This window comes from Corvus hawaiiensis, chromosome 1, assembly GCF_020740725.1.
Source record: "Corvus hawaiiensis isolate bCorHaw1 chromosome 1, bCorHaw1.pri.cur, whole genome shotgun sequence".
Lineage (NCBI taxonomy): Eukaryota > Metazoa > Chordata > Aves > Passeriformes > Corvidae > Corvus > Corvus hawaiiensis.
The window spans coordinates 29,867,138-29,890,667 of record NC_063213.1 but is presented as its reverse complement, the minus strand read 5'-3'; the positions used below and the strand labels follow the sequence as shown (position 1 = coordinate 29,890,667).

Below are 23,530 nucleotides of genomic sequence, written 5' to 3'. Positions count from 1 at the left end.
CTTAAAGCCATAAACTGTCTTTAAACAAAAAGGCTTTCATTATTTACTACTTTTCTACATGATGCAAAGTCGCCACAGTTTTGTGCAAAATTGACCATCTAAACAAGAAATTTATTTTTATTCTGTTTTAGCATTTTGAGTCTTCACACAGTTCTAAGCAAAGGCTTTATCTCAAAACACATGAAGGAAGGTGCCTATTTTCCAAGCTCTACACAGGCACAGAGCAAGTCAGGAAAGAGCCTGCAGAGTTCATTGAGAGTAGCTGAGCAGAGAGTTGGTAAGAGGACAGGTAGAATTATAAAATTATATTGATGGTTCTTTCCAGAATTTTGCTACACCTACTGCTGGAAAAGCTTTATTTTTTTTTTTTTTTGCTACCATATGAAAATTCTCCCAAATCCAAAATATCACAGTTGCTGTGACCATATGGACATATAAAACACAGAGCCAAGCTGGGTCCCTAAGTGCTATAAATAATTTGATCATTCTGATGGATTTATAACTGCAATTTTATAGGGGAGAACTTATATCACCTGAAAAAGTTATGGGAGATGCAATTTCATTTAACAACTATGTTTTGCAGTAGTATCGACTTTAGTGCTCCTGGATTAAAAGTGAAGGGCCCTGTCATGAAAAAACTTCCCCAACTCGTGATGCCCTCTACCTTTAACAGTGGTGTAGGAAACAAGCCTTAGCACACAAAAATCTAAAGCAGTAGCTCCAAGTATTTGCAAGATGGGCCTAAAAATATCCCTATGACCACTAATTTATTTTTCAGCCCCCACTTGTGGCTCATGCAAGCTGCTTCTGGGACAGATGCTCTACCAATTATGCGGCTGTGGCGCTGGCAGAGCTGCTGGCCGTGCCAGGTCCTGACACTGCCACTGCTGGTGGGGACAGCAGCCCCCGTGGAGGCTCCACACATGAACACAGCACACTGATGCAAAATTATGTTTGCCTTCAGCCTGTTTACTGCCTGTCATGCCTTTCACTGTAGGAGTAATCTTTGGAATTGCCTGGCTCTGTGCTTGCCCAGGGACTCACGTTCTGGGAATACTGGGACCTTCAGTCCTGACCTCGGCACTGCTCTGGGGCTTAACTGGAAACCGTGCGAAGCATTTTTCCAGAGCTGTAAATGTTATAAATTGCTTTATTAAATGTTCATTACTATAAAGAAAGCTTTAAGTAAATGGTGCTCTCTGAAATAATATTCAGATTATTCTGTGTTTCTGTGAGGTGAACTTGTGGGTCCTTGTGGGTCCCTCCCAACTCTCAATACTCTATTATATGACTTTTTTTTCAAAAAGAGTTTCATGACAGAGCAAAGAATGTTCTGTATGTTTAACTTGATTTTCCCTGAGAAAATAATTTTCAATGTAGCTTTATTATTACAGGCATACAGGGTATTGTAATGAAACTTGAAATTCTCCTCACATTCACATCACCTCTTTTAAAAGGCAGGATAAGAGGAAGGTTCACTTTGGCTTTTTGAGTGTATTGAGCCTTCAATAGGAAGATACTGAATCCTCTCAAGTTCCATCTCATCAAAGAGGTTGATGCATGTGATTATGCTCTTTACTGAAAGAAGCTGAAATCCTTGTAGCAGAACTGCAGTGTGCTTAGCAACTCACAGGAGCAGGCTGTTTAAACTATTAGGACATATTAAAAATAGCTAAAAGATAATTTTCTCTATGTTGAATGCAGTTATATGATGACTTGGAAATGCTGAGGGCTGACCAATGAGAAAGCTACCTACTTGGAGGTCACAAGTGTAGCATCTTCCTGAAGTTGTGCTAGAAGTAGTATGGAAGCCCTTCATGCAGAAAACCATTCGAGCTGCCTGAATATAGAGGGTCAAATGCAGCACAAACCCTGCTGCTGAAATATGAAGGAAGTTTCCACGCACAACTCTTTTTTCTTCTGTAATATTTGAAATGCTATCTGAAAAGATGACTCTTGGGACATCAGGCGTAAGGCATAGTGAAGGCTGCTCTTCAAACCGCCCTTTCAAGGTGGAGGCCTTAGGGAAATGAATGTGGTGGTAACCTGTTTTCCTCAGAAAGTAATACCTATTTCTACACCAACATGCACTGCAGTCACTCTCTGGTGACAGACTTTTCAAATATAAACACTTTGGGCTGGCTTTGTAGAGGAACTCAGAACAGGAACTGTGGATTGTTAGAAACAATTTTATCAAGCAAGGTGCATGTCCACAGTGTGAACTGCACATATGTTACAAAACTGTCCAGCTTCAATTTGGACAGGGGTGAAGCAAAAGCTGATCCAAAACTTCCACAGAAAATGCACATGTACCCAAAACTGACAAACTTATTTTGAAAGTTATGATTCTTTGCTCATCCCCACAGTCTCCCTCTGTCCACTCAGCTAATTTTGTTTTTGTACACTCTCATTCTGTCTGGGATCAGGAGATTTGAAAGACTGGAGGAAAAAGCCAAATAGCAATAAAAACCCCCACTTCTACTACAAGACTTGCAAAATCTCATGACATTTCAGGGGCGGTGCTGTAGACCTAAGAAAATGCAAGTAGGAATCTGATTCTCCTCTACTGTTTTTTACAGCAGTGAAATGTTAGTGTTGGTTCTTCTGTTCTTAAGTATTTATAATAATTCTGTTAGCCATAAAGTCAGACACATAAAGAACTTGTCTTCTTTCTCCATAACCTTTTTCTCACCTCTGAAAAACACTGCCAGCATGGCACAGGTGTGGCTGAACAAAACTTCAGCAAGATATTCTATCTGGGTGCATATGCATAAGAGATACAGAGCTCAGTAGTCTTTACAGCAATTAAATTTGCTCTATGCTGACAGTAGGGATAGGAATGTTAATAGGAATCATCATTAATCAAGTACCATACATTACTCTTAATAAATAAAGAAGCTTCAGCTTTGTGGGGCTAACGAAAAAATCCCCAAACCACAACTCCAACCCCCCCAGTTTCAACACACGACATTTTCAGGAGTGGCATTGTGAGAAGTGGAATCTCCCTTCTTTAGCAGGACAGCTCTCACTGACTCAAACTGCCATCTCATATTTTTCCAAGTAAACTGGACCTGATTTCTGCCATCTTTCACCTGAAGACCAAGGAGAAAGTAGTTCTGGTTATTTATTTAACAGGTGTATTTATTTAACGGGCAGGGTATACCTGCCTTACAGAAGCTGGAGACAAAATCCTGACAACTATGAAGCCTGGAAAAGGAAATGAGAACTGGGGCAGGAAAAGACTCTCTTTGTTTCACAAAGCTGACTGAAATGAGTTCTTACAGCTGTAAGCATGTCCCATCTGGAGGCCCTAAATGCCTCCTTGGCCCTGCTCAGATTCAGTAAGTTACATTACTTTGAGATGCAGCTTTCCTGTGCTCAATGATAGGTCTTCCCTGCATGGAGTTCTGGGTGTGAAAAGCAGCTTTTTCACAATCCTAAGCAAGGACAGTCACTGGAGACGTTCTAACACTTGATGCATGTACAAAGATTCTTCAGACAAGGTAGACAGTTGAATAAATCCTCTTTCTTTTTGCATAACTTCCTTTCTTTTTGGATTTTACATATAGTTATGAATATTGAATATAGATTAACCAGAGCTTGCTTGTTCATCATATGGCAAAAAATGTGCAAGGGAGCACCTAAAATTGCTGCTACTTCCAGGCTGCTGTCACAAAGACTAAGACTTGTTTGCTGAAATACCTTCTGGCCATAGGGCATCTGTAAAGGGCCAGAATCTCACAGCTGTTGATCTGGGAGAGAATCTGAGTGCTCTGAAGGTGATAATGCTCATAGTTTATTTGGTTAGCTCATGCAATGTTTTATTCTATCTTCAGGCACATTTAGTGTGTGAAATTGAGAAGTAGGGATTTAAAGCTACTGTCCTACATCCTCAAGTCTCATATTCTGTCTACTCTTACTCTAATAATTTGTGATGCATGTTTGAACTTTCCACCAAAGTACAGCGATTGCTTGTGGACATTAATAGAATACAAAGCTAGTGAGGGCTTGCTTCTTCTATATGAATGTATCAGTACTCAGTGTAAAAAAGGCTTTCTTGAGCTATCAGAATCAGGGGATATACAAAGTAAGGTGCACCAGTGAAACTATGGGGTGTGATCATAAATCCATGCAAAGATTCTCACTACCTTCAGTAGAACAGGATGAGTGCCACAGGAGATGGGGTTTAGTCACCTGATTCATTACACTTCCAACCCTCCCTAGTCAATGCCAACAGGTAGATTCTGCCAGGAAGCAGTTTGATATGCTTAAACAAGGCTGAGCTCTGAACCCACTTTTGTAATAGCCCTGTAAAGCAGGTGCCTTTTGTTCTACCTTCCTATATCTGCACAGAAGTGTGCATGCCACAGAAAGCCTAAAAATGTCAGGAAAGTTGCAGTTGCAGTTCATTCTATACTGATTTGAAAGTATTATAGATATTTGATCTGATGTCTGGGACAAAAGACTCAGAGTAAGGGAGTGGCAACTTTCTGTTGAATCTAAATGAAAAGCCAGTTCCATTTCTAGTGGAAATATCCATAATGGTTAAAAAGAAAAAACCTTAACGCCAACCTTCCCCCTGCCACCATCAAATAAAATTGGACAGATGAAGCAAATGTAATGTCAAGTGTACAACTGACCAGATTTCATGATTTTCTGCCAGGGAGTCTATGGAGGTTCTCTTTAGGTAACCCCAGAGAAAAGCTTGCAGGTTTGCAAGAGCTGTTTGAGAAATATTAGAGACTGTCATTTGATGATTGCACAGTATTCAGAGTAACAACCTCAGTAGGTGAGGTCTGGCTTCAATTCCGTCCTGTACTACAGGTCTCCACTTTAAATGTGAGCAGATCCTTCCTGCCCTCATTATCTCATTCTCTTTCTGCATTACCACAATAAAAACATCTTCTCACATTACAGAGTTATTGTAAGCATCAATGCCCTATCATCTTGTGAGGTGCCAAAACTACTTCAGCAGCATGCAGATGTATAAATATAGCACATGGGTGTCTGGTGTGAGAACTCAAACTTCCCAGCTGCCTTTGCACAGGCGTGCAGCAGCCAGCAACGTTGCCGAGGCTGCTTTACTTAACTTTTGTAAGACATCTGCATTCAGTGAGCAATGACACTAAAGCAGGCCTATTTTAATTGTCTGACCAAGAAAGTCTACCACATTTTCTGAGCCAGGAATAAGTATTTTTATTTTTAACTTATTTCCCTGATTTGTTTGCTTTCTGTGTATAAAATAAGGAATTTGTGCTTTTTATGAGTAGTTTATAATGGATGATAAGTGAGCTGTCAAGCTCAGTTTTTAATCAGGTTGCTATCTCTTTAAGATATGCAATTACTGTGGGGAAGGTTTGTTTTTCTTTGAAAAGAAGAACATGGGGGTTTTTTTCCAATGAAAGAATTCTTGCACTGAAGTGCAATTTTCAAAGCACTAGAGCATAACCATAACTGTGAATGTTTAATAAGGCAGTATTGACACAACTGAAAAATGGAATAGCTTTACAAAGTATATGTATTTTTTGTGAGTATATATATTTACTCAATAGGGGCTAAAATCTGAGTCCTGAAGTATGATCTACAGGTAAAAAAGCCTGACTGCAGCATTCAGACTTACCGAAGTAGGAGCTTAACATTAATAACCTAAAGAAAATTTCTCATGTAACTTTCAGCTAACAGATCATGATCATGTTGCATATAGCAGAATTTTTTGGGGTCTGGGAGGAAATGTCGCCTTGGTTTTCTGGGTTCTGTGATTCTGAACTGTGAAAACTAAGAAATTAGTTACCTTAAACCACTCTAACAATCCCCTCACCATTGTTTTCAGCAAAACAATGCAATGCATTTGCAACCAGCAAAATAAAGGGAATTGAATGAGTATAACCAGGGCAGAATTTGGAGGTGATCAAGTGTCAGTTTCAGAGTCTGTGGAAGGGGGCAGAGCTGCTGCTCCCTGATAGGTCTTGCATCCATTCAGCCTAGTAAAAAGCTGTTTTTTTTCTCTTTGAGACATAGAAGAGAGCAGGAAAAGAAGGAAATGTGACTGTGACAATACTACTTGTAAGTGCTTTCAGGGTTCATACAAATATAAAAACAAATATGAAGGACCTCATTTTGGGCATTGTCTTAAGGATTGCAAGAATTCACACTGTGGATCTGAGCTTTATTCCAAAGAAGAAAAGAAAAAAGCATATACCATCTCCTTGTTAATGCAAATTGAGTAACTGCAAAGAAACTGGAAAGCTTTGAATTTACCCTTCCAGCACACCTGGAGGCACAGGAGTCATGGCACCAGCCATTTAATTTTTTTTTTTAATTTTTTTTTGGCCTCACTCCTGGTGGATGCAATTTCTTCTCCTACTATTGTTCCACTGCATTTCAATACCAAAGGAGGAATGTTTTCTCCCTGGGGTATGTCCCATATCAAAATGCTGCCACGTGCCCTGCATTTGACCTTTGCTGTTTTTTTGTTTAAAGGGAGGAAAGAGTTTGTTTTTTAGAGGAACAAAAATTAATTGTTTTCTCAGAAATGCTCTTAAGATGATAGGACAGCTGTGGGAGAAAAACAGAAGAGAATTTATGCTTAAACAAAGGACAGGGAAAGGTCAGAAAGCAATCTGCAGGACAGCAGAAACACTTCAGCTATTCCTCAGAACAATTTCTCTGAGCAATGAAAGAAGTAAAACCAATTGCATATGCCTCAAATACAAAACAAAAATAGAGTTAAAATAGATGCCAGACTGCATTTCTGTACTTCTTTTTGTCCTTGTAAAATAATAGTGTGATTTCCAGGCCACTACAACATCAATCACATTGTGATGTGCTGCTAATAAGGCTGGAGACAATGCAATTTCTTGTCAGTCATCAGTCAGTGGCTCTAAGGATGGATTTCATCAGCAAAAGAATCTACAACATGCAAGGCCTGCTTTTATTGTGAGGTGTGTTAATTACTCATGAGCCATTGTATGGTGATTTCCTTATAGCAATGTTTTTTTCCTTTAATTTTCCCATCACTTCTGCTAGCACTTTCAATATGCAACCAACCCCAAAAAGTTTACTGTGGGCAAGTAAGATTTCAATATCAGAACAAAGCTTTTGGATAAGGGAAGTTTCCTGTGGCAAATTAAAATCAATGGGAAGAGAAGTCTGTGCTATGTTTTAAGAGTTATATTGTGCCACCTTCACTTCAGCTGAGTGGCATGTTTTTCTGTTAATATCTCATATTGGTTTGAATGGGATGTCAGGCACCACTGATTATCAAACCAACAGATATATTTGGCCTGGAATATTTACTCAGAGGAGCGAAATAATGAAACCTAGTCCTAGTCTATCCGGCAAAGCACTAACCCTGTTATTTTCTGGCAGCCAATGTGAATTCCTAGTGAAGGTGACAAAGGAAAATATTCTTTCTTGCCTCATATTAGACTTACCCAGAATTACAGCAACAAACAGCATACTGTGGTGCTGATTATAAAAATGACAGAGCAATATTCAACTCTGTCATTATAAAGAACAAAATTCATTGAAAACAGATCATACAGTATTTGAAAACATGTTCATAGGCATTTCAGTGCTTTTACAGAGGGGAAAGTGTTAATGAAAAAATGAATTGAAAGATAAGAATTACGATATTTTCATCAAAGTAAATTAAAATATAATTTAGGTGACATTTTTATTTTACAGGAAAAATTTTCCAAAAAACTTCTCCAATTTTTATAAAATTTTAAAATATTTTTTAAGCTAAAATATACTTTGCTGTTTTGCCAGTGCTTATTTTGCAGTTGTTATGTATGTTTGCTCTTTATTTCTAGATAATACATTCATTCTTGTCTCATGGACCAAGAGGACACAGTACAAGATTCCAGGAGCTGCTATTAGAAAGAAAATGTAGGACCCTCTTCTTTCACAAGTCTAGGAAGCTTGACAACACACATAAATTGTTCCAGTGCTTTACTTGATTTAAAACGCTTAATGCAAGTTAAATTGACAATGTAAATGTAATGGGCTGTAAATGAACTGTTCTAAAGAACTCATTATCAGCATTGCTTGTTACGGAGATTTTACTATTATTTTGATCATAGGATGCTCCAAACCCAGTCTATTTTGTGTAATTCATCCTCTAGCTTTTTCCCCGGTGTCCCATTGTTCTTTCTATAGGGAAGCCTCATGAACTCACCCACACTAAATCACACTTGGGGATATGCTAGATGAGTACAGCAGTCTCCAGTACTAACAGATAGGAAATTGGCAATTTGCACCTTGTACATAAGATCTGAAGGATTTAGAGAGTTATTTTTAGCCTGGAACAGATTTGATATTTAAAGCAGAGATCTGATATCATGTTTAAATGGCACAACACCGTATGGCACAGACATCCCTGCACTACCTAGAGTACCTTTGCATGAGCCAGTGCTGCCCAGCAGCAGCTCACAGCAAGTTTTACTGCATGCCCAAAGAATCCCTGTCAGAGCCCTGGGCCCTTGGCTGCACAGGGACTCTGATAAGGAGAAGAGTATAACATAGCATGATATTACTGCCATTGCTACAGCAGTAGCTGCTTACAGACCAGCCAAAACCAGGGTTTGTATGTGCTAGGTGCTCAGTTATTCCCCTAATGGTATGTTTTTATTCTGCTAGCTCCACCTCCAGGAAAAACTAAACACTTTAGCTTAGAGCTAGTTTTGGTGGAAGGTTGGGGCTTACCTACCCGTAAGAGGAACAAAATCCTCACAAATAAAAGTCAACGTGATGAGTTCTGGCAACACAGAAAAAGCTATAAAATTAATTCAGTGAATATGGCATGGCAGCAATTTTCTTTTCTTTTCCTTTTCTTTTTTTGAGTAAACACGTGATCTGTAAGAGATTAACCCAATTCCAGCCTGAATGGGTTTCCTCTACCATATAACTGCATTAGTGAACAGAAATACTAAATATGCATTACCATTATTCATGACAAAACATTTGCTAAATTAACTGAAATTACTGTATTCACATTCTCAGGAGTCGCTGTATGTACAGTCCTGAACTGAATGGACATGTTTTATAATTGGCCTTTGAAGCAATACAGCATGGTGAAAGCTGATGAAATTCCTGCATGCAAGCACAGTGGAAGCCATTACCTAGAGAAGCAGCTGCTTCCCTTCGGCTGCACTAGAAATGCACCATATTTATTGGAATTTATAAAATAATCATGCTGGAGATTCATCCATATCCAGTGATGTGAATATTTGGTGATGTGAAAACAATCCCTTGGCTTTTAGAAGAGGGTGGTCCAGTATGTCAGCAATGGACAAAGTTTTGCTGTGATAGAATGAAATGCGGGTGAATATACACAGATATAAATGAAGGTGTGCGGAGAAAACGCTGTCCAAAACACAAAATCAGGCAAAAAGACTGCCTATTTCTGTCATAAACTTTATGTTTTCTCTAAGTGTGGCTAAAAGAGAGCAGAGTATAGATATCTGCAAAATAATTCTCAGGTTTTGACTTGGAAAAAGATGTTAAGAAAGAGTTGCAAACCAGAACATCAAAGGCCAGGTGCTGTCCCCTACTGTCAAGTTAGCTTCATGAGGGGACTCTGGTGTTTGGTGACCTAGACTGCCTGCAGGATTCCTGGTTCAGAGGGGAATGTAAAAGCAGATGAGCACTTTATGAGGCAAGAGGTTTCTTTAACACCAGGGATACTGATGAGAAGAGCCTTCACATTTTTAGCTGAAACTTTGAGAAAGCTTTAAAAATGATTAGGAAAAGCAGTGGATTAGACAGTCAAAAGAAGAAAAAAAAGTGGAAATAAATTTGTACTTTTATTCTCACTTTTTTTTGTTGGATCCCTCTTTCTCTTGCTCCTTGCCTTTCTTTCTCATGCAGACCATAGTACATTGTTCTCTTACAATCATTGATTCTGGAAATCCAGAACATATTTTAGGCATTTTAAAAGGACTGACATAAATGTGGGAGCTCTGTGCCTTCCCTTATCCTAGCAGGTTCAATCCTTAACCCAGTCTGAGGTACTAAAAGACTTGATCTACTTACAGATGGATAAAATTTTTGAGCCAAATGCTGGCTTCCCAATATATAAGATATTCAACCCAAATGTCATACCTACACTTTTGAATGACTGGGTAGCTTTTATTTAAATCCATGTTTTTCTTCTAAAGAACTTACCATGACATTGTGCTAGTTGGAATTTATTGTTCTACAGTTCAAGACTATGGAATACAGCCTGCCAGATCTGTAACTACTACAGGTATTCCCGATGCATGTTGTTGTTGTGTTATTTGATTTAAACAGGTAACATATAGTCCTAATAAGAGATATGGTTTTAAATAATCACATTTAAATATACACATGGGTGTATAATTGGACATGTTAGCAAGAAGTATTGAACAGGATTTACTTGTCTAATTAATAATGCTGAAGCATCAGTTCCGTTGTGGTTTTTTTTCCCTCAGGCAAAGAGTTCCCCCAGACTCTGCCTCCTGCACTAAGCCTTTTACCTTTTATGCAGAATGGTCCATCGTAGGCAGTTTTGGAGCAGTCACAGGAATAGCCGTTGTATTTCTCCACACATTTCCCACCGTTGGCACAGTACATCCCATAGCTCGTGCAGTGGCCAGAGCAGCCAGGCTTCACCCCGGGCGTGACCTTTGCTCTCTCTTCCAGGTCCAGTGTCACCCCGTTCATCCTCAGGGAACGAATGCAGCCCAGGAAGCCTCGCTGGCCTCCTGCAGCACCTGAGAGGGAATGCTGAACTGTGAGACAACACTGAATGGATTTTATTGCTGTTATTTTATGTGAAATATCCTGCTAAGTCTGTGGTAACTTCTTTATAAGGGCAAGGAATTGCCTTGTCCTAATGACAATAAATCAGTGAAACCTAGCCTGATATCATACTATTAGCAAGCATAAATAATAGTTTTTTATGAGTGCTTGCTTTATACTGATTAGACATTTGAGATTCTAGCTCTACACTGTAAGGTTTCCTTCCATTTCAACTTCAGTGTTTTTAGAGATAACAGTGTGTCCTGGGTTGCAGTGTATTCTATTACCATCCCCATGAGCTGTTGAAATCAGGTGGGGCAGTGTTTCCTTGCCTCCTCCCCCCAGACTATCTTTCTGTTAATGGCCCATCATTATCCTGCCGCCTGACTCAGAGATAACTCCCTCCGGACTATCTTCTGTTAATGAGCCTAATCAACACTTTGCCTCATGACTCATTACCCCATTGTGAGATGCTCCACCCAGAGGGAGGAACCAAGCATCCCATCGTGGATATAATCTGAGATGCTGAATGCCAGACACAACCTTTCCACTGGATTTCTAGAGGACAGGAGCTACACAGCCACCACTGGACCCTCTGAGGAAGAGCAGACCCTTTTTCTACAGGATCACCGCTTCAGAGGACTGCAGCCAACGTTCTACCAGACTGCTACAACAGGGAGTCAGGTTGTATCTTGACTATGTCAGTTTGAACCAGTGTTCTCTTATTATTTTTTTTTTCCATTTTCTCTAATTTCCCCATTAAATTGTTATTCTGACTTGGTGCCTCCCACTGGTTTGTTTTCAAACTAGTACACAGTGGAAGAAATGGGCTTGGCTTGACTGTTAAGGTGTAGCCTTTCTCTCCTAATGATTAGTAATGGTGAGTGCTAATAATAGTGCCATAATATGCTATGCAGTGTTACATTTTTTAAAGCCACAATGGGCAAAGAAAAAAGGAGTCAAATCCCCATTCTCAGTTACAATAGGAAATATTCATGTTACCTTCCAAGAAACATCATGTATACTGTTTATTTATCAGAGCACAGACTGAAGGATGGAGCCCTGAAAAACTACATTTGACAGTCTGGGTTGAGATGGATTTTTACAGCAGTTGATAAGAACTGTCCTTTTTGCACCCCTAGTAAACATTCTCTGAAAAAATGTGATTTCAGCTAGGAAAGTCTTATCTCAGGCTGGATTAGAAACAACAATCAAAAAAACCCAAACTAAAAAATGCAAGTAAATAACAGTGAGTGCTGGCATCTTTTCTGCTCATCCCTCCTCTCTTTGATTGCTGCAGTGCCGCAGGTGCCAGAGAATCCCTGAGGAGACCTGAATGCTCATCACCAAAGAGCACAGAGGCTGATATTTACCTTAAGTGAGGAAGAGGACTAAATACAAACCAGAGAGGGCTGCTTCAAATCAAGTACTGGTAACTGGATGATTTGGAGTAGGAGCAGGCAAGGCTTGGTCTTTGCTGAGTGCACATGGCAGAGGGAGTTCTGGTGTGATTCCGTTCTACATAAACTCATATACACTGCAGTGATGAAAAACCTTCTTTCCCCTCTCAGTGACTGTCCTAGCCCCTAGGACACAAAGTCATCACCCCTCAGGCCCTCTTGCTCACCCAAAGAATAGATATTTATTCTTCAGAAAATGGAACTGGAGGTACCAAAAGAATTCTTGTTCAGCATTACCCTCCATGGCCCCAATATTCAGGTGTTCATTTTGAGCACTCCAACTCAAATCCATTCTAGGTCTGACTCCAGGTAAAGTTTAAAGCTGTTCTCTGATACGTGTGCTCCAATCACCAACTTGCGTGAAATAGATGTAACTCAGAAAGAAAAAATCTGGTGCAGATTGTGACATTCGTTTTTTGGCAATAAAGGTACTATATATTTCAAAACATTGCTGGTGTTACAGTAAATTTAAAACTAACAAATGAAATAGTCATTATCAACAATTCTCAAAGAACTCAGGCTAGAGGAAAAAAAAATCCAGCTCTTCCTGTTTACAGCAAAAGGCTTGGTATTTTTTTAAAGGTTAAGTGTTCCTCTTCTAAACAAACTTAATCTTTCAGCTTATTTTGAAAGCGCCATTTACTGGGATCACAGCAGCAAAGGAGAACCTGAGCTTGTAAATAACACCTGCACATCTGGTGACACATTATACACAGTTTGCAGTGACACTGGGCTGATTACTAAGGCAATGAAGGCTTTAAACATCATTTTAATTCATTTGAGTTTTTGAATGCTGCCTAACATGGAGAAAAAAGAATTTTTTTCCCCCCTTTCCCCTTCCTTCTTCTCTTGTTAACAGATATCTAGAGAGGTATGAAAGTGCTTCTTTGCTCAACATTTCATGCAGTTCTTATTCCAGCTAATGACACTTGGCATGTCAGCACTTTGCAGCCCTGCGGCTAACAGTCAGAGAAATACAAATGCTGCTGGAATAGCCTGCCCAAAATGTAGCGGAAACCAGTAGCTCCAGAAAGCAGCTGGACTAACTTGGTTCTAGGGAATGCATTTGTGTAACGCTGTGTGGTGCTTTCCTACATCAAATGAGTAAATAGCCCACGGGACTAAAGGGAAAAGACTGCTGTGAGAGCTGTGAATGCAAAAGCATGGCCAATGATCAAATCTAAAGAGGCTGGAAGTGCTGCTGAGGCTTGGATGGGCATTGCAGGCACATGCAGTCCTGGCAAGATCTCTGCAGAAATTTTCACTTCTGTGGTGAAAAAGTGTGTGTCTGGGAAGAGACTCTCAGCAAAAAAGGAGTTTGCCACTGCAGTCTTCTGGAGGCACTTTCAGCCAGGAGATGCAGATGGAGAAAGACAAAAAGGACAAGTTTCTAACACACAATATTTTTCTCTTAGTTGATCTTTGTATTTCTGTAATTATGGACATGTTTGTCTTTTCTTTTTCTTTTTTCTTTTTTTCTCTTTTTCTTTTTTTCCCCTGCTTTGCTGTCATGCAAGTGCTCGAGGAGCACAGCTTCCCACATTCACTAACTGCTGCTGGCAAGACATGAGTCAAAGAATGTTCAGCACGGGAGAGCAAAACCCGGCTGTCCCCTCTGCACCTTACCAACATAGAGCTGGCTGTACAATTCCAGCCGTGTGTGTCCTTCTGTTGGAGCTTTCCGGACCTCCAGGGGTAACTGGTCCACCTGCAGGCTGGCCTGCTTGACATTCCTCTCGGCATTGACCCGGTGCCACTGGTCGTCGTTGAGCGGGTTGGGAGATCTCACCACGATTTCCACCGGCCCGTTTCCGACATCAAATGAAAAGGAGACCTCTGTAGCAGCTGAAATAGTGAGCAAAAGGTGTCCACAGTTTGCAGTCTTATACTGTAAACATATTCACGCTTCCTAAAGAGTAAGGGTCATATCAAATAGAAATATGCACTGCTAAGTCATCTTTCTGAATTTATAAGCACGTTCAGCTCCTTCTAACTTGAGTAGGAGTTAGACTTTTAGAAGACAATATCAGCAAACTCTCAACCAATTCCATTAATCTTTGAACCCTGCAGCTTTCCAGTTTATATATTTTTTTTTCAGGGAATAAGCATCTTGATAAAAAATGGTGGAGAAGTCTAAATTTTTTTTGATTTTGAAGGGCAATTAATTCTTGCAATGAACTAATAATACTGTGGTTAAGATCCATGTGACACTTTATGGCTGAAAAAGAAATAGATCTATAGTAAGCCCTACAGTGCTCAGTTTATAGTGTATGATTTAAAACATGTTTAGAAATTTTACAAATGTCCATTAAGCCCTACTAGACACTCTTTCAGGTCATCCTTGGCAAATATATAATTGATAATTATTATTGAATGTTGAGTGTGATTAACAATATATAAATTACTTTTAAATAAAGTAATATAATTGTGACTTTTCTATTGATATTTAGTTTATCTATCTTTAGGCTGCAAATTGTATTCTGGTGGCAAAACATCAGATGAAAGGGTTAACAGAGAATAGATTATCAGTTACAGCATTCACAAATGAGGATACCAGACAGAAGTAAAGACAACCAAGAGTTTCATTTAATTTGTATTTTTTTTTTACACACAAAATAAAAAAGCCTTTTAATTCCTCTGAAAACTCTCGGGTGCCAATTGTGGTCTACATATTCCAGTACAGCTGCGGTTTCTGGTTTGGTTGAACTGAGAAAGCTCTATTATAAACTCTTATTCCACAAGGCTATTAAATTGTGGTAAAAGCACAACTCCATGTTCATTATGACTAACAATGGTGATAAATAATGGGAAATATTTTTGTATATGGCCTAATGGATTTTCACAAGGTTATATCAGACTGACTTGACAGCATTTTTAAAGTAGAGAAATAAATTTTTTACAGAAAATGTTCTGTCAATCCAAAGTTATTATATAATTGATTTTTTTTTTTCAAAATTGGCTACTTCTAATAGAAAAAAAATGAAAAAGCTGTTGTTCTTTCTGTTCTCTGCTGAATAAAAGAATTTAATTTCTTGAATGAACTGCCTTTTATAAGCCATGGATTTAGTCTGTTTGGCCTTTTGCACTTTACAAGGCGCAAAATCTGTATAAGACAAAGCTTGCTGTTATAGAAATAAAGATGTTTAGTTTTAATGTTTTTATGTTTTCTAACTTCAGTGGTTCTGCCACTAAACCCAGGCAAAGGAAAACCTCTCTAGTACTTAAATTGTATGTTGTGTTCAAGTCTATTTTCAAGGGTGTATGTATAATTCTCCTCTAATTTTGCTTTGAAGAACCGCCTCAGATCTCTTCATTGTCAGGCTTGAATTACTTCCCAAAAGCTGTCTGTTTACAAGACTGTAAAATAAGGACCTCTTAGCAGACTTTTTCTCTTATTCTGAGGCAGCTGATGACACTGTCAATATTGCTACTGTGTACCTTGACTATTCATTCAGAATTTTTGAAAACCTCCACAAGAATGTTTCTTTGTTTGCAAGCTCTTGGTCTTCTGGATAGAAGTACCTCTAATTTCTTTAATGGAAAGTTGTTCTTCTAAAAGGGAAAGTGAAGAAAATCGGCAAATAGAGATATTTCAAGTAGAAGCTCTGTGCCTGAGCAGTCTAACTTTGTGCATGGTTTTAAACTAGAATTTGTGTCACAGCCTAAAAGACATGTAATTAAATTTGTACTTTTGGAGAAAATCACTCCCTTTGAAATGAGTACAAGTTGTATAAATTAATATTATATTTTTATGTTTAATCTTGCAGTCAGGGAAGGAATAGCCTTCCAACAAAATCTCTTAACAGGCCATTTCAGCGCATGTACCGACTGACATGCTGAAAGTTAGACAAGACAACGCAGCATCTACGGACTGTCCTGATCCTTCCTTAACCAGCCTAAAAACATGATTCTCATACCAAAGGTGAATGAAACGTATTTGCTACTGATGGATTTAAAAAACCATGAAATATGTTAATGAAAAGAACTTCGCAGATGGGCAGAGGCTGCAAACAGGATGTCTCACATGTAAGTTATGTTGCTGGTTCTGACTCTTCATTCCTACTTCCATTTTCACTCTATGGAACAAGTACTTTCCAACCAGGGACATTTCTAGGTAAGATGGCAGGTCTTAACAGATATGGATGAATATCTGACCACAGGCATTTTAGTCAGAAAATGAAGACAAATTTCACGCCCTCAAAAATGAGACAGGTGACCTGATGACAACTGACAGGCAGAAGTCTGACGTACTCAACATTCTTTTTGTCTCAGTTTTTACTGGCAATTGCTCTTCCCACATCTCTTGTATCTTGAATTTCAAGGCTGGGGAATGAAAAGTTCAAGGTCAGGTTGGACAGGACTTTGAGCACACTGTGCTGCCCCCACTCCTTCTTTTTCCTCTATGCCAGCTTTACTGCTGAGCAAGTTGTTGTCCTCTTGGTCAATGATCAACTGTCCTGGCTGTGTCCCTTTCCTATGTCTTTGTTACCCTCAGTCTCCTGACTGGGACAGAGAAAAAGCTTTGGCGCTGTGCAAGCACTGCTCAACAATAGCCAAAACACTGGTGTGGTATCAATGCTATTCTAGGCACAAATCCAAAACACCACCATATGGGATGCTGAGGAGAAAACTAACTCCATCCCAACCGGAGCCAATACAACATCCAATGTGTTCAGAAGGTCAGTGTAACTTCTTATATAGAAGACTAGCAATTATTTAGCTTTTTTCCCTTAGTATGTTATACTTTTAAGTCTCTGTCTACACATACAATCCTTGCATGATATAATCCCTTTGACTCAAATACATCTTTGATTGATGTGACAGTGGTATTATTCTGTCAAACATTTGAATAGGATGATTAAAAAAATATCTAACATACATGTGCATATGTGAGTATTTATTCACAATGACTGACTGAGCCAGCACAGGACTTTTTTCAAAAAGGTGTAGGAAATGAGCCACAAAAAAATGACCAGAGATTTTTAATGGTCACTTTTTAGGTAATGAAATAACTTTTCCTAATAATAATTTTATTTTTCAGTCTACCAAATACCATAAAACCCAAGCCAGTTTTTCTAAGGATCAGACTTCGAACAAATGCCTGAAATTGCCTAATTATGGAAAAAAAAAAAAAAAATTAATGTGGCTTTTAATTTATTCAGTCGGTACAAGGTTTTGAGATGAAAATTTTGTAAAACTGAACAAGGGTGAATTCTTTATGTGCTCCTGCTACATAAATTCACTCGATACACTGAGGCTTGTGGCTTAGTTTTACCCTTTCTGTGCCTTGTACAATTACATAGAATTAAATCTGAACACGTTTCTTTCATCATTTCAATTTTCTGCGGTTTCATGATGTTGTCAGCCATCTGTTCAGAACACAGAAGAGCATCTTTAGCAAACAAAATGCCCTTCTCACTCTTTTTTCTGTGTTTTTTTTTTAGCTCTAGTGAGATCTCACCTTTTCCTCATTTTAAATCTATGAGGCATTTGCCCATAAAAATGAAGGGATACAACTGAGACACTGTGCAGGAAGACCTGGATAGGCTGGAAGAGTGGGCTAACAAGAACCTGTGAAGTTCAACAAAGACAGATATAAGAAGGTCCACAAAGATGATCAAAGTACTTGGAAGCCTATAGGAGGAAAGGCAGGGAAAACTGTGTTTGTTTAGCTTTGAGAAAGAAGGCTTGGAGGAGTCCTCATCACCATTGTTCTGGTATTTAAAGGGTGGCTACAAAGAAGATGGAGCCATCCTTTTTATAGGAAGTGACATGGAAAAGATGAAGGGTCATGGGTACAAGTTACTCTTGGGGACAGAAAAGAGGAAAAGTTTTCACAATGAGAATTATCAGCTACTGGGATATTCTCTCCAGGGAAGTGGTAGGTTCCTCTACACTGGACACTTTTAAGATTCAGCTGGACAGGGTGCTAGGACATCTTGTCTAGACTGTGCTTTTGTTAAGAAAGGTTGTACCAAATGATCCTTGAGGGCCCTTCTAACTTGGTATTCTATGATTCTGTGATTCAATGATTCTGCGACTGCATTGTCTGTAGCATTCCATGTTTCTTTGGCCCTTTCAAGGCTTTCTGGTAGATAAGCTTTAGCTAAACACAAGTTCTGAGCATCAGCTGCAGGGGAAGCAGCAAACACTTCTATGTCCTTTGCTATGCAGAAGGTCAGGTTAAACAAGCTGAGAGACATTTCTGGCATTCAAGATCTGTGACCAGCTAGATCACCCATTTTCCTTGAACTCTTTGTGTTTCAAGTATCTTTTTTCTCCCCTGTTTTCTAGTTTGATCTTTGTTGATGAATTTCAGGCTAGGATCTCTAGTTATCATGAGGCTGCCAGCAAAGAAAGAGGTGTTAACAGATGGGTGAGTACTCACAAGATGCTAAGCAGCAGGTGGATGTTCTCAAGACACATAAACTGTGAAAAAAAAGTAAGAGGGATTACAACCCTCCCCCCAACCACCTCTCTAAGGTATGCCCATCTCTCTCTTTCTCTCCTTCTCCCCCATTATACTTTCTTTGAAACACATAGTTTCATGTCCTCCCTCGTACTTTGTTTCTCTTACCTCCCCTAATGTATTTTTATACTCTTCAAATGGGACTGACTGATGTTTTAGTTGACTTACATCAAAGGAAGGAGTATCTAACTTCTTTAGAATCCTTCTGAAATCCCATTCTTAGAACATAAATGCCATCTTACATCTGGAATCAGAGTTCACTCACTTGGCTGTAAAATAGGTTACAACAATAACCTATAAACTGTAAACTGAATCTGCCAGACAGATATTTGTTCTGAGAAAACAACAGCTTGAAAATATTATATTTCTGTAAGGGCAACATCTGCCAAACTTCTTGGACAGTTTGTAAATACACCTCTGACAAAGGGCTCGCTGTCTGAACCTGTAGACAGAATTCAGTGAAATGCTTGAAAATGAAAGAAAACTTAATCAAAAGAGAGATATGATAGATATTTCTAGAGCTAGTGGTCTATATATCTTTATACGAATTCTATCACCATGGTCAAGATCAGGCCTGACATATGTAGTTATTGGAATCCTTTCCACTGCCTTTAATAGACTCTGGATAGAAAAGAAGCCATTCTAGGATTTGAAAGTAACTATCTTGTCCACCTTTCCCACTTAGATATCTGAGTTTAAAGATAGTTTTACAAAGTCATCTCTAAACTACCTTCCCTGGTGCCCTCATTTGCACAGGGCTGAGAGAGGCCATGCCAATGCTGACATGGAAACAGCATTGGTAGGTTGTTCCTGGCTGCAGAAAATAGGTGGAAAGGGGTACAGATGCTGTGCTGAAGTGCCATATTGGAATAGAGGATCTGCTTTAACGAGGCCACTTCTCAAAGGACGTGACTTAAAATTAAAGCTACAAAAGCAACATAACAGAGAAATTGTTGATCCAGGTTGCCTGACTGCAATACAGGAATTACTGTGTAGCTTGGCTGTCTGTTAATAATCAGGTAGTTGTCAAAAATCATGACTGTATTTACAATAATTGGACTAAGCATCTGGATGGTTTCATCATTTATCTAATTCCCAAATGAAAAGTCCATTTGAACTAATGAGCAGAAGCTTCATTCATTTGACCAAATGACAGTGCACATCCATGCCCAAGACTTCAGTGATCCCTGAGCTAAGTGCCAAATGAACCAGCTCTGGAAGCTGCACAGCTGCATCAGCATGATGCTGTGCCAACAGTAATTAGTTCTAATGAGAGACTATACTGCCCCTAGGATCAAACCCAGCATAGCTGAGTGCTGATTTATGTGGATGTGCTATATCTTAGAAATAGCTCAGGTATCTCTCTAACATAGGGACTCATTGTACAGACTAGACACACTCTACATTTGCCTGTGGGTTACAAGTAAAATAAAGAAAAATCATGAAAATTTACACTCTTTTGAATCTTATGCAGTCATTCATGTAAGTGTTGAGAAGGAAAAATGGATGATGGTTTAACAATTTTTAAGACCCACTTCTCACAGTAAATCCATCCACAAGATAAAATACAAGTGAGGGTCAGTGTGTCTCTGAAACTTAGAACAAGCTGATATTCTGTAGAGAATGACCAATCCATCTGGGTCTGATGCAAACGCAGCGGAAACAAGGACAGGAAACCTGGGAAGAGTACAGACATGAAATACAGCTGTGTAGGGAGGGGTGAGGAAGGCCAAGGTGAAACTGAACCTCACCCTGGCAAGGGATGCAAAGACTAACAGGAAGGGCTTCCACAGGTCTGTAAATCAGAAAAGGAAGGTCAAAGAAGGTGCACCCATCCCCGATGAACACTGGTGGAAGCCTGGTAACAATGGATGAGAAGGCTGAGGTACTCAACATCTATTTTGCTTAAGTCTTCAATGACAACCTTTCTTCCCACACCTCTTGAGTGGATGGACAGCAGGATGGGGACTTCCCACTGTAAGCAGAGATCAGGTTCATGACCATCTGAGGAACCTGAATGTGCATAAGTCTATGTGACCCAACGAGATGTTCTCCCAGAGTCCTGAGAGAATTGGCTGATGATTAGTCAGGCACAATTTTCTCTTGGTGAAGCTGTGTTGGCTGTCTCTAATCACCTCCCTGTCATGCATATGCCTTGACATAGCTTCCAGGAGGATCTGTTCTGTGATCTTACCAGGCAGAGAGTTAAGGCTGACCAGTAGCTTCCAGGGTTCTCTTTACCTTTTTCCAGTAATTGGGGACTTTGCCTGAGTGTCATGATATTTAAAATATCACAGAGCACAGTTTGGCAACTACAGTAGCAAATTCTCTCAGGACCATGGGATACACCTTGTCAATCCCATGGCTCTACGTTTGTTCAGGTTCCTCAGGTGATCTTGAAGCTGAGTTGGGTTGCAACGAGAGCAACTTTTTCCCCCAGTCCCCACCCAGATGTTCAGGATCTGAGATGTGTGGGAGGAGAGATTACCATATGTATTGGTAAAATAATACTTCCCTGCAAAAAAAAGGAAGCACACTGACTCTTATTGGCATTACCATTCTGATGATATAACTGTAAAGTTATTTTAAATCTTAGTGATTCCAGACATTCTGTAACAGAATTACTGATTTCTCTCAGTGTAATTCTTGCTGCCTGGAGGAAATATTTTAAAACACATTTTACCTTCAGTCATAGGAAGTCTAGAAACATGTATAGAAAGGAGAAAGGAAATTAACTTCGAAATGAAAGGTAAAGGAATGAAAACATGTATAGATGAATGGCTTTAACCATTAAAGGTTTGGAAGAAATTATAACACAATATTTAGAAGTGATACAAATAGTAATCCAAGTGTGCTTTTTCCCCAAAGACTAAAGAAACTAATTTATGGCAAATAGAATTTATTCAATTCCTGTGCAATTTCATTAGGAATACATAACTCTTCAGAATGCCTGAAGTTTCTTATGACCTTTTCAGTTTGTTTTTATCTTGAAATTTTCAAAGTATCCTGCACACAAAAAAAATCGTATCAGAATGAAAAATAAGGGAAAAGGCTTTGTTGAATTCAGGAAAGAGCACCCCCTAAAGCGTCTATCCTCATATTTTTGATCCTCATTTTCTCCACCATTTGGTCTGCAGCCTGAAGGCACTTGATTCAGTCTCTGCTGTGTGCAGTATCTACATCTGGCAGCTGTAAACTTGCAGTGACGTTTCTTTGAGAATGGACAGGGAATTAGATCTACTGAGAAATGTTGACCTGATTCAGCAAGAGCTGTTGTTTTCTTATGCGTATGACTATGTTGTTACATTGTAAGACAAGATTGCACACAAATAAATTGTTTTGCTGTATATTTAAAAGCGGTGAAATTTAATGCATTATTGTCCTTCCTCCATCATGATACTTTAATATCTTCTTTTTGTAAGATTTACTACTGGACCAGTAATTTCAACAACTGGACAGACAATAAGTCTAAATTCTAGTTTCAGTTTACAGGAGCAAAGCATCTTTGGATTAATGGGAATTAAACATGTTAAAATAATTCTTTCATCATTTCATTTTATGACTGTTCAAACATATTTTCCTATATCTGTCTGTCTGGCTCAATGACTTGCTGTTCTTTTGTTCTTTCATTGCCTGTGTTGGAATAGACTCTCTCTACTGTAATAACCTTTGCCTACTGTATCCATGCTGAGCCTTGAAATTCATTATCCTCACCTGAGGTTTTAATCTTAAATATTCAATATATACCAGTTGACTCAGAAGTACTGTACTACACTGCACCCAGGCTACCTGAAACTGCCCAAAAACTCTCCAGGTGCAAGGTAATAAAAAAAAAATGGTCCTGGCTTCTCTCCGTTGTAGACAGACAGCAGTTCCCTTTCTACTGGCACACAAGCACTTATACAACTTGCAATATTTGGAAACGCATAGCTTTACTGGAGCTCATTATGAAGGGAAACCAGAACTCAGTACAGTACCTTTCTCATAATGAGTAAATATCTGTGTAAGGACAAAGATAAGGAGGGATTTGATTTTGGTAATAACTAAGTTATTTTATCTCACTTTCAAATAATCTCGACTGCCAATGAACCAATCAAACACAAATACCAGTCTTCCTACACAGTAGATTTGATTGCTTTGGGGGACAAAAAAAATTGCATTAAATGAAAGTATCAAATTTTCTCATGAAAGCTCATGGAAAGGCCAAATATGCCCTAAGAAGATAATTATTTATTATCACTATTTACTAATTACTTCAGTTATGCTAATTGCACTGCAGCTGTCTTGTAGATAAGCACTTGGAAGAAACTCCCATACTTTTATGGTTGTATTTTAGTTGATACAGCAATTTTCAGCCATGGGCAGTAAGAACAAAAAAATACTGCATAACTGGGGAACCAAACCAAAGATGTGTGAAAGAACTTGTTTAAAGTCAAACATTAAATGGTTAGAGCAGGACTTGAAAAAATACCCACTTGCTTTAATTTTAAGGCAATAAATACAATTTCAGATCAGTGTTACCTCTCATCCAGCCAGCTCTCTTACAATAACTACTTAGCTGCCTGGAAAGAAGGAAGGAACAGGAACAGTGACTCATTGAAGGTCTGTTGATTCATCTCATGAGAGTTACTAATGCTTAAAAAAAATACAGCAGCAATACCTCCTGGTCTATTTTGTGACAGATGATTCACACAAAGGGAACCGTAGTCAGTGCACTGAGTGGAAAAGGGGAGGAGATGTGTGTTCTCCTGTCTGTAGTGGGTTATAATATACTTCATTATATCCTTTTAACTGCAGCACTTTACCATGAAACTGAATTGGTCCTATGCACCAGAAG

The 23,530-nt window shown here is 39.0% G+C and overlaps 1 protein-coding gene across 1 annotated transcript in view; it reads right to left on the bottom strand.

Annotated features, from left to right (window-relative positions):
• CNTNAP2 (contactin associated protein 2) overlaps positions 1-23,530 on the bottom strand; it is a 1,047,411-nt gene that overhangs the window by 80,652 nt on the left and 943,229 nt on the right. Inside the window, exons 17-18 of the mRNA XM_048297819.1 lie at positions 13,851-14,069; positions 10,500-10,736 (exon numbers count right to left, since the gene is read on the bottom strand). Coding sequence (XP_048153776.1) covers positions 10,500-10,736; positions 13,851-14,069 — 456 coding nt within the window. The remainder of the gene's footprint in view (positions 1-10,499; positions 10,737-13,850; positions 14,070-23,530) is intronic.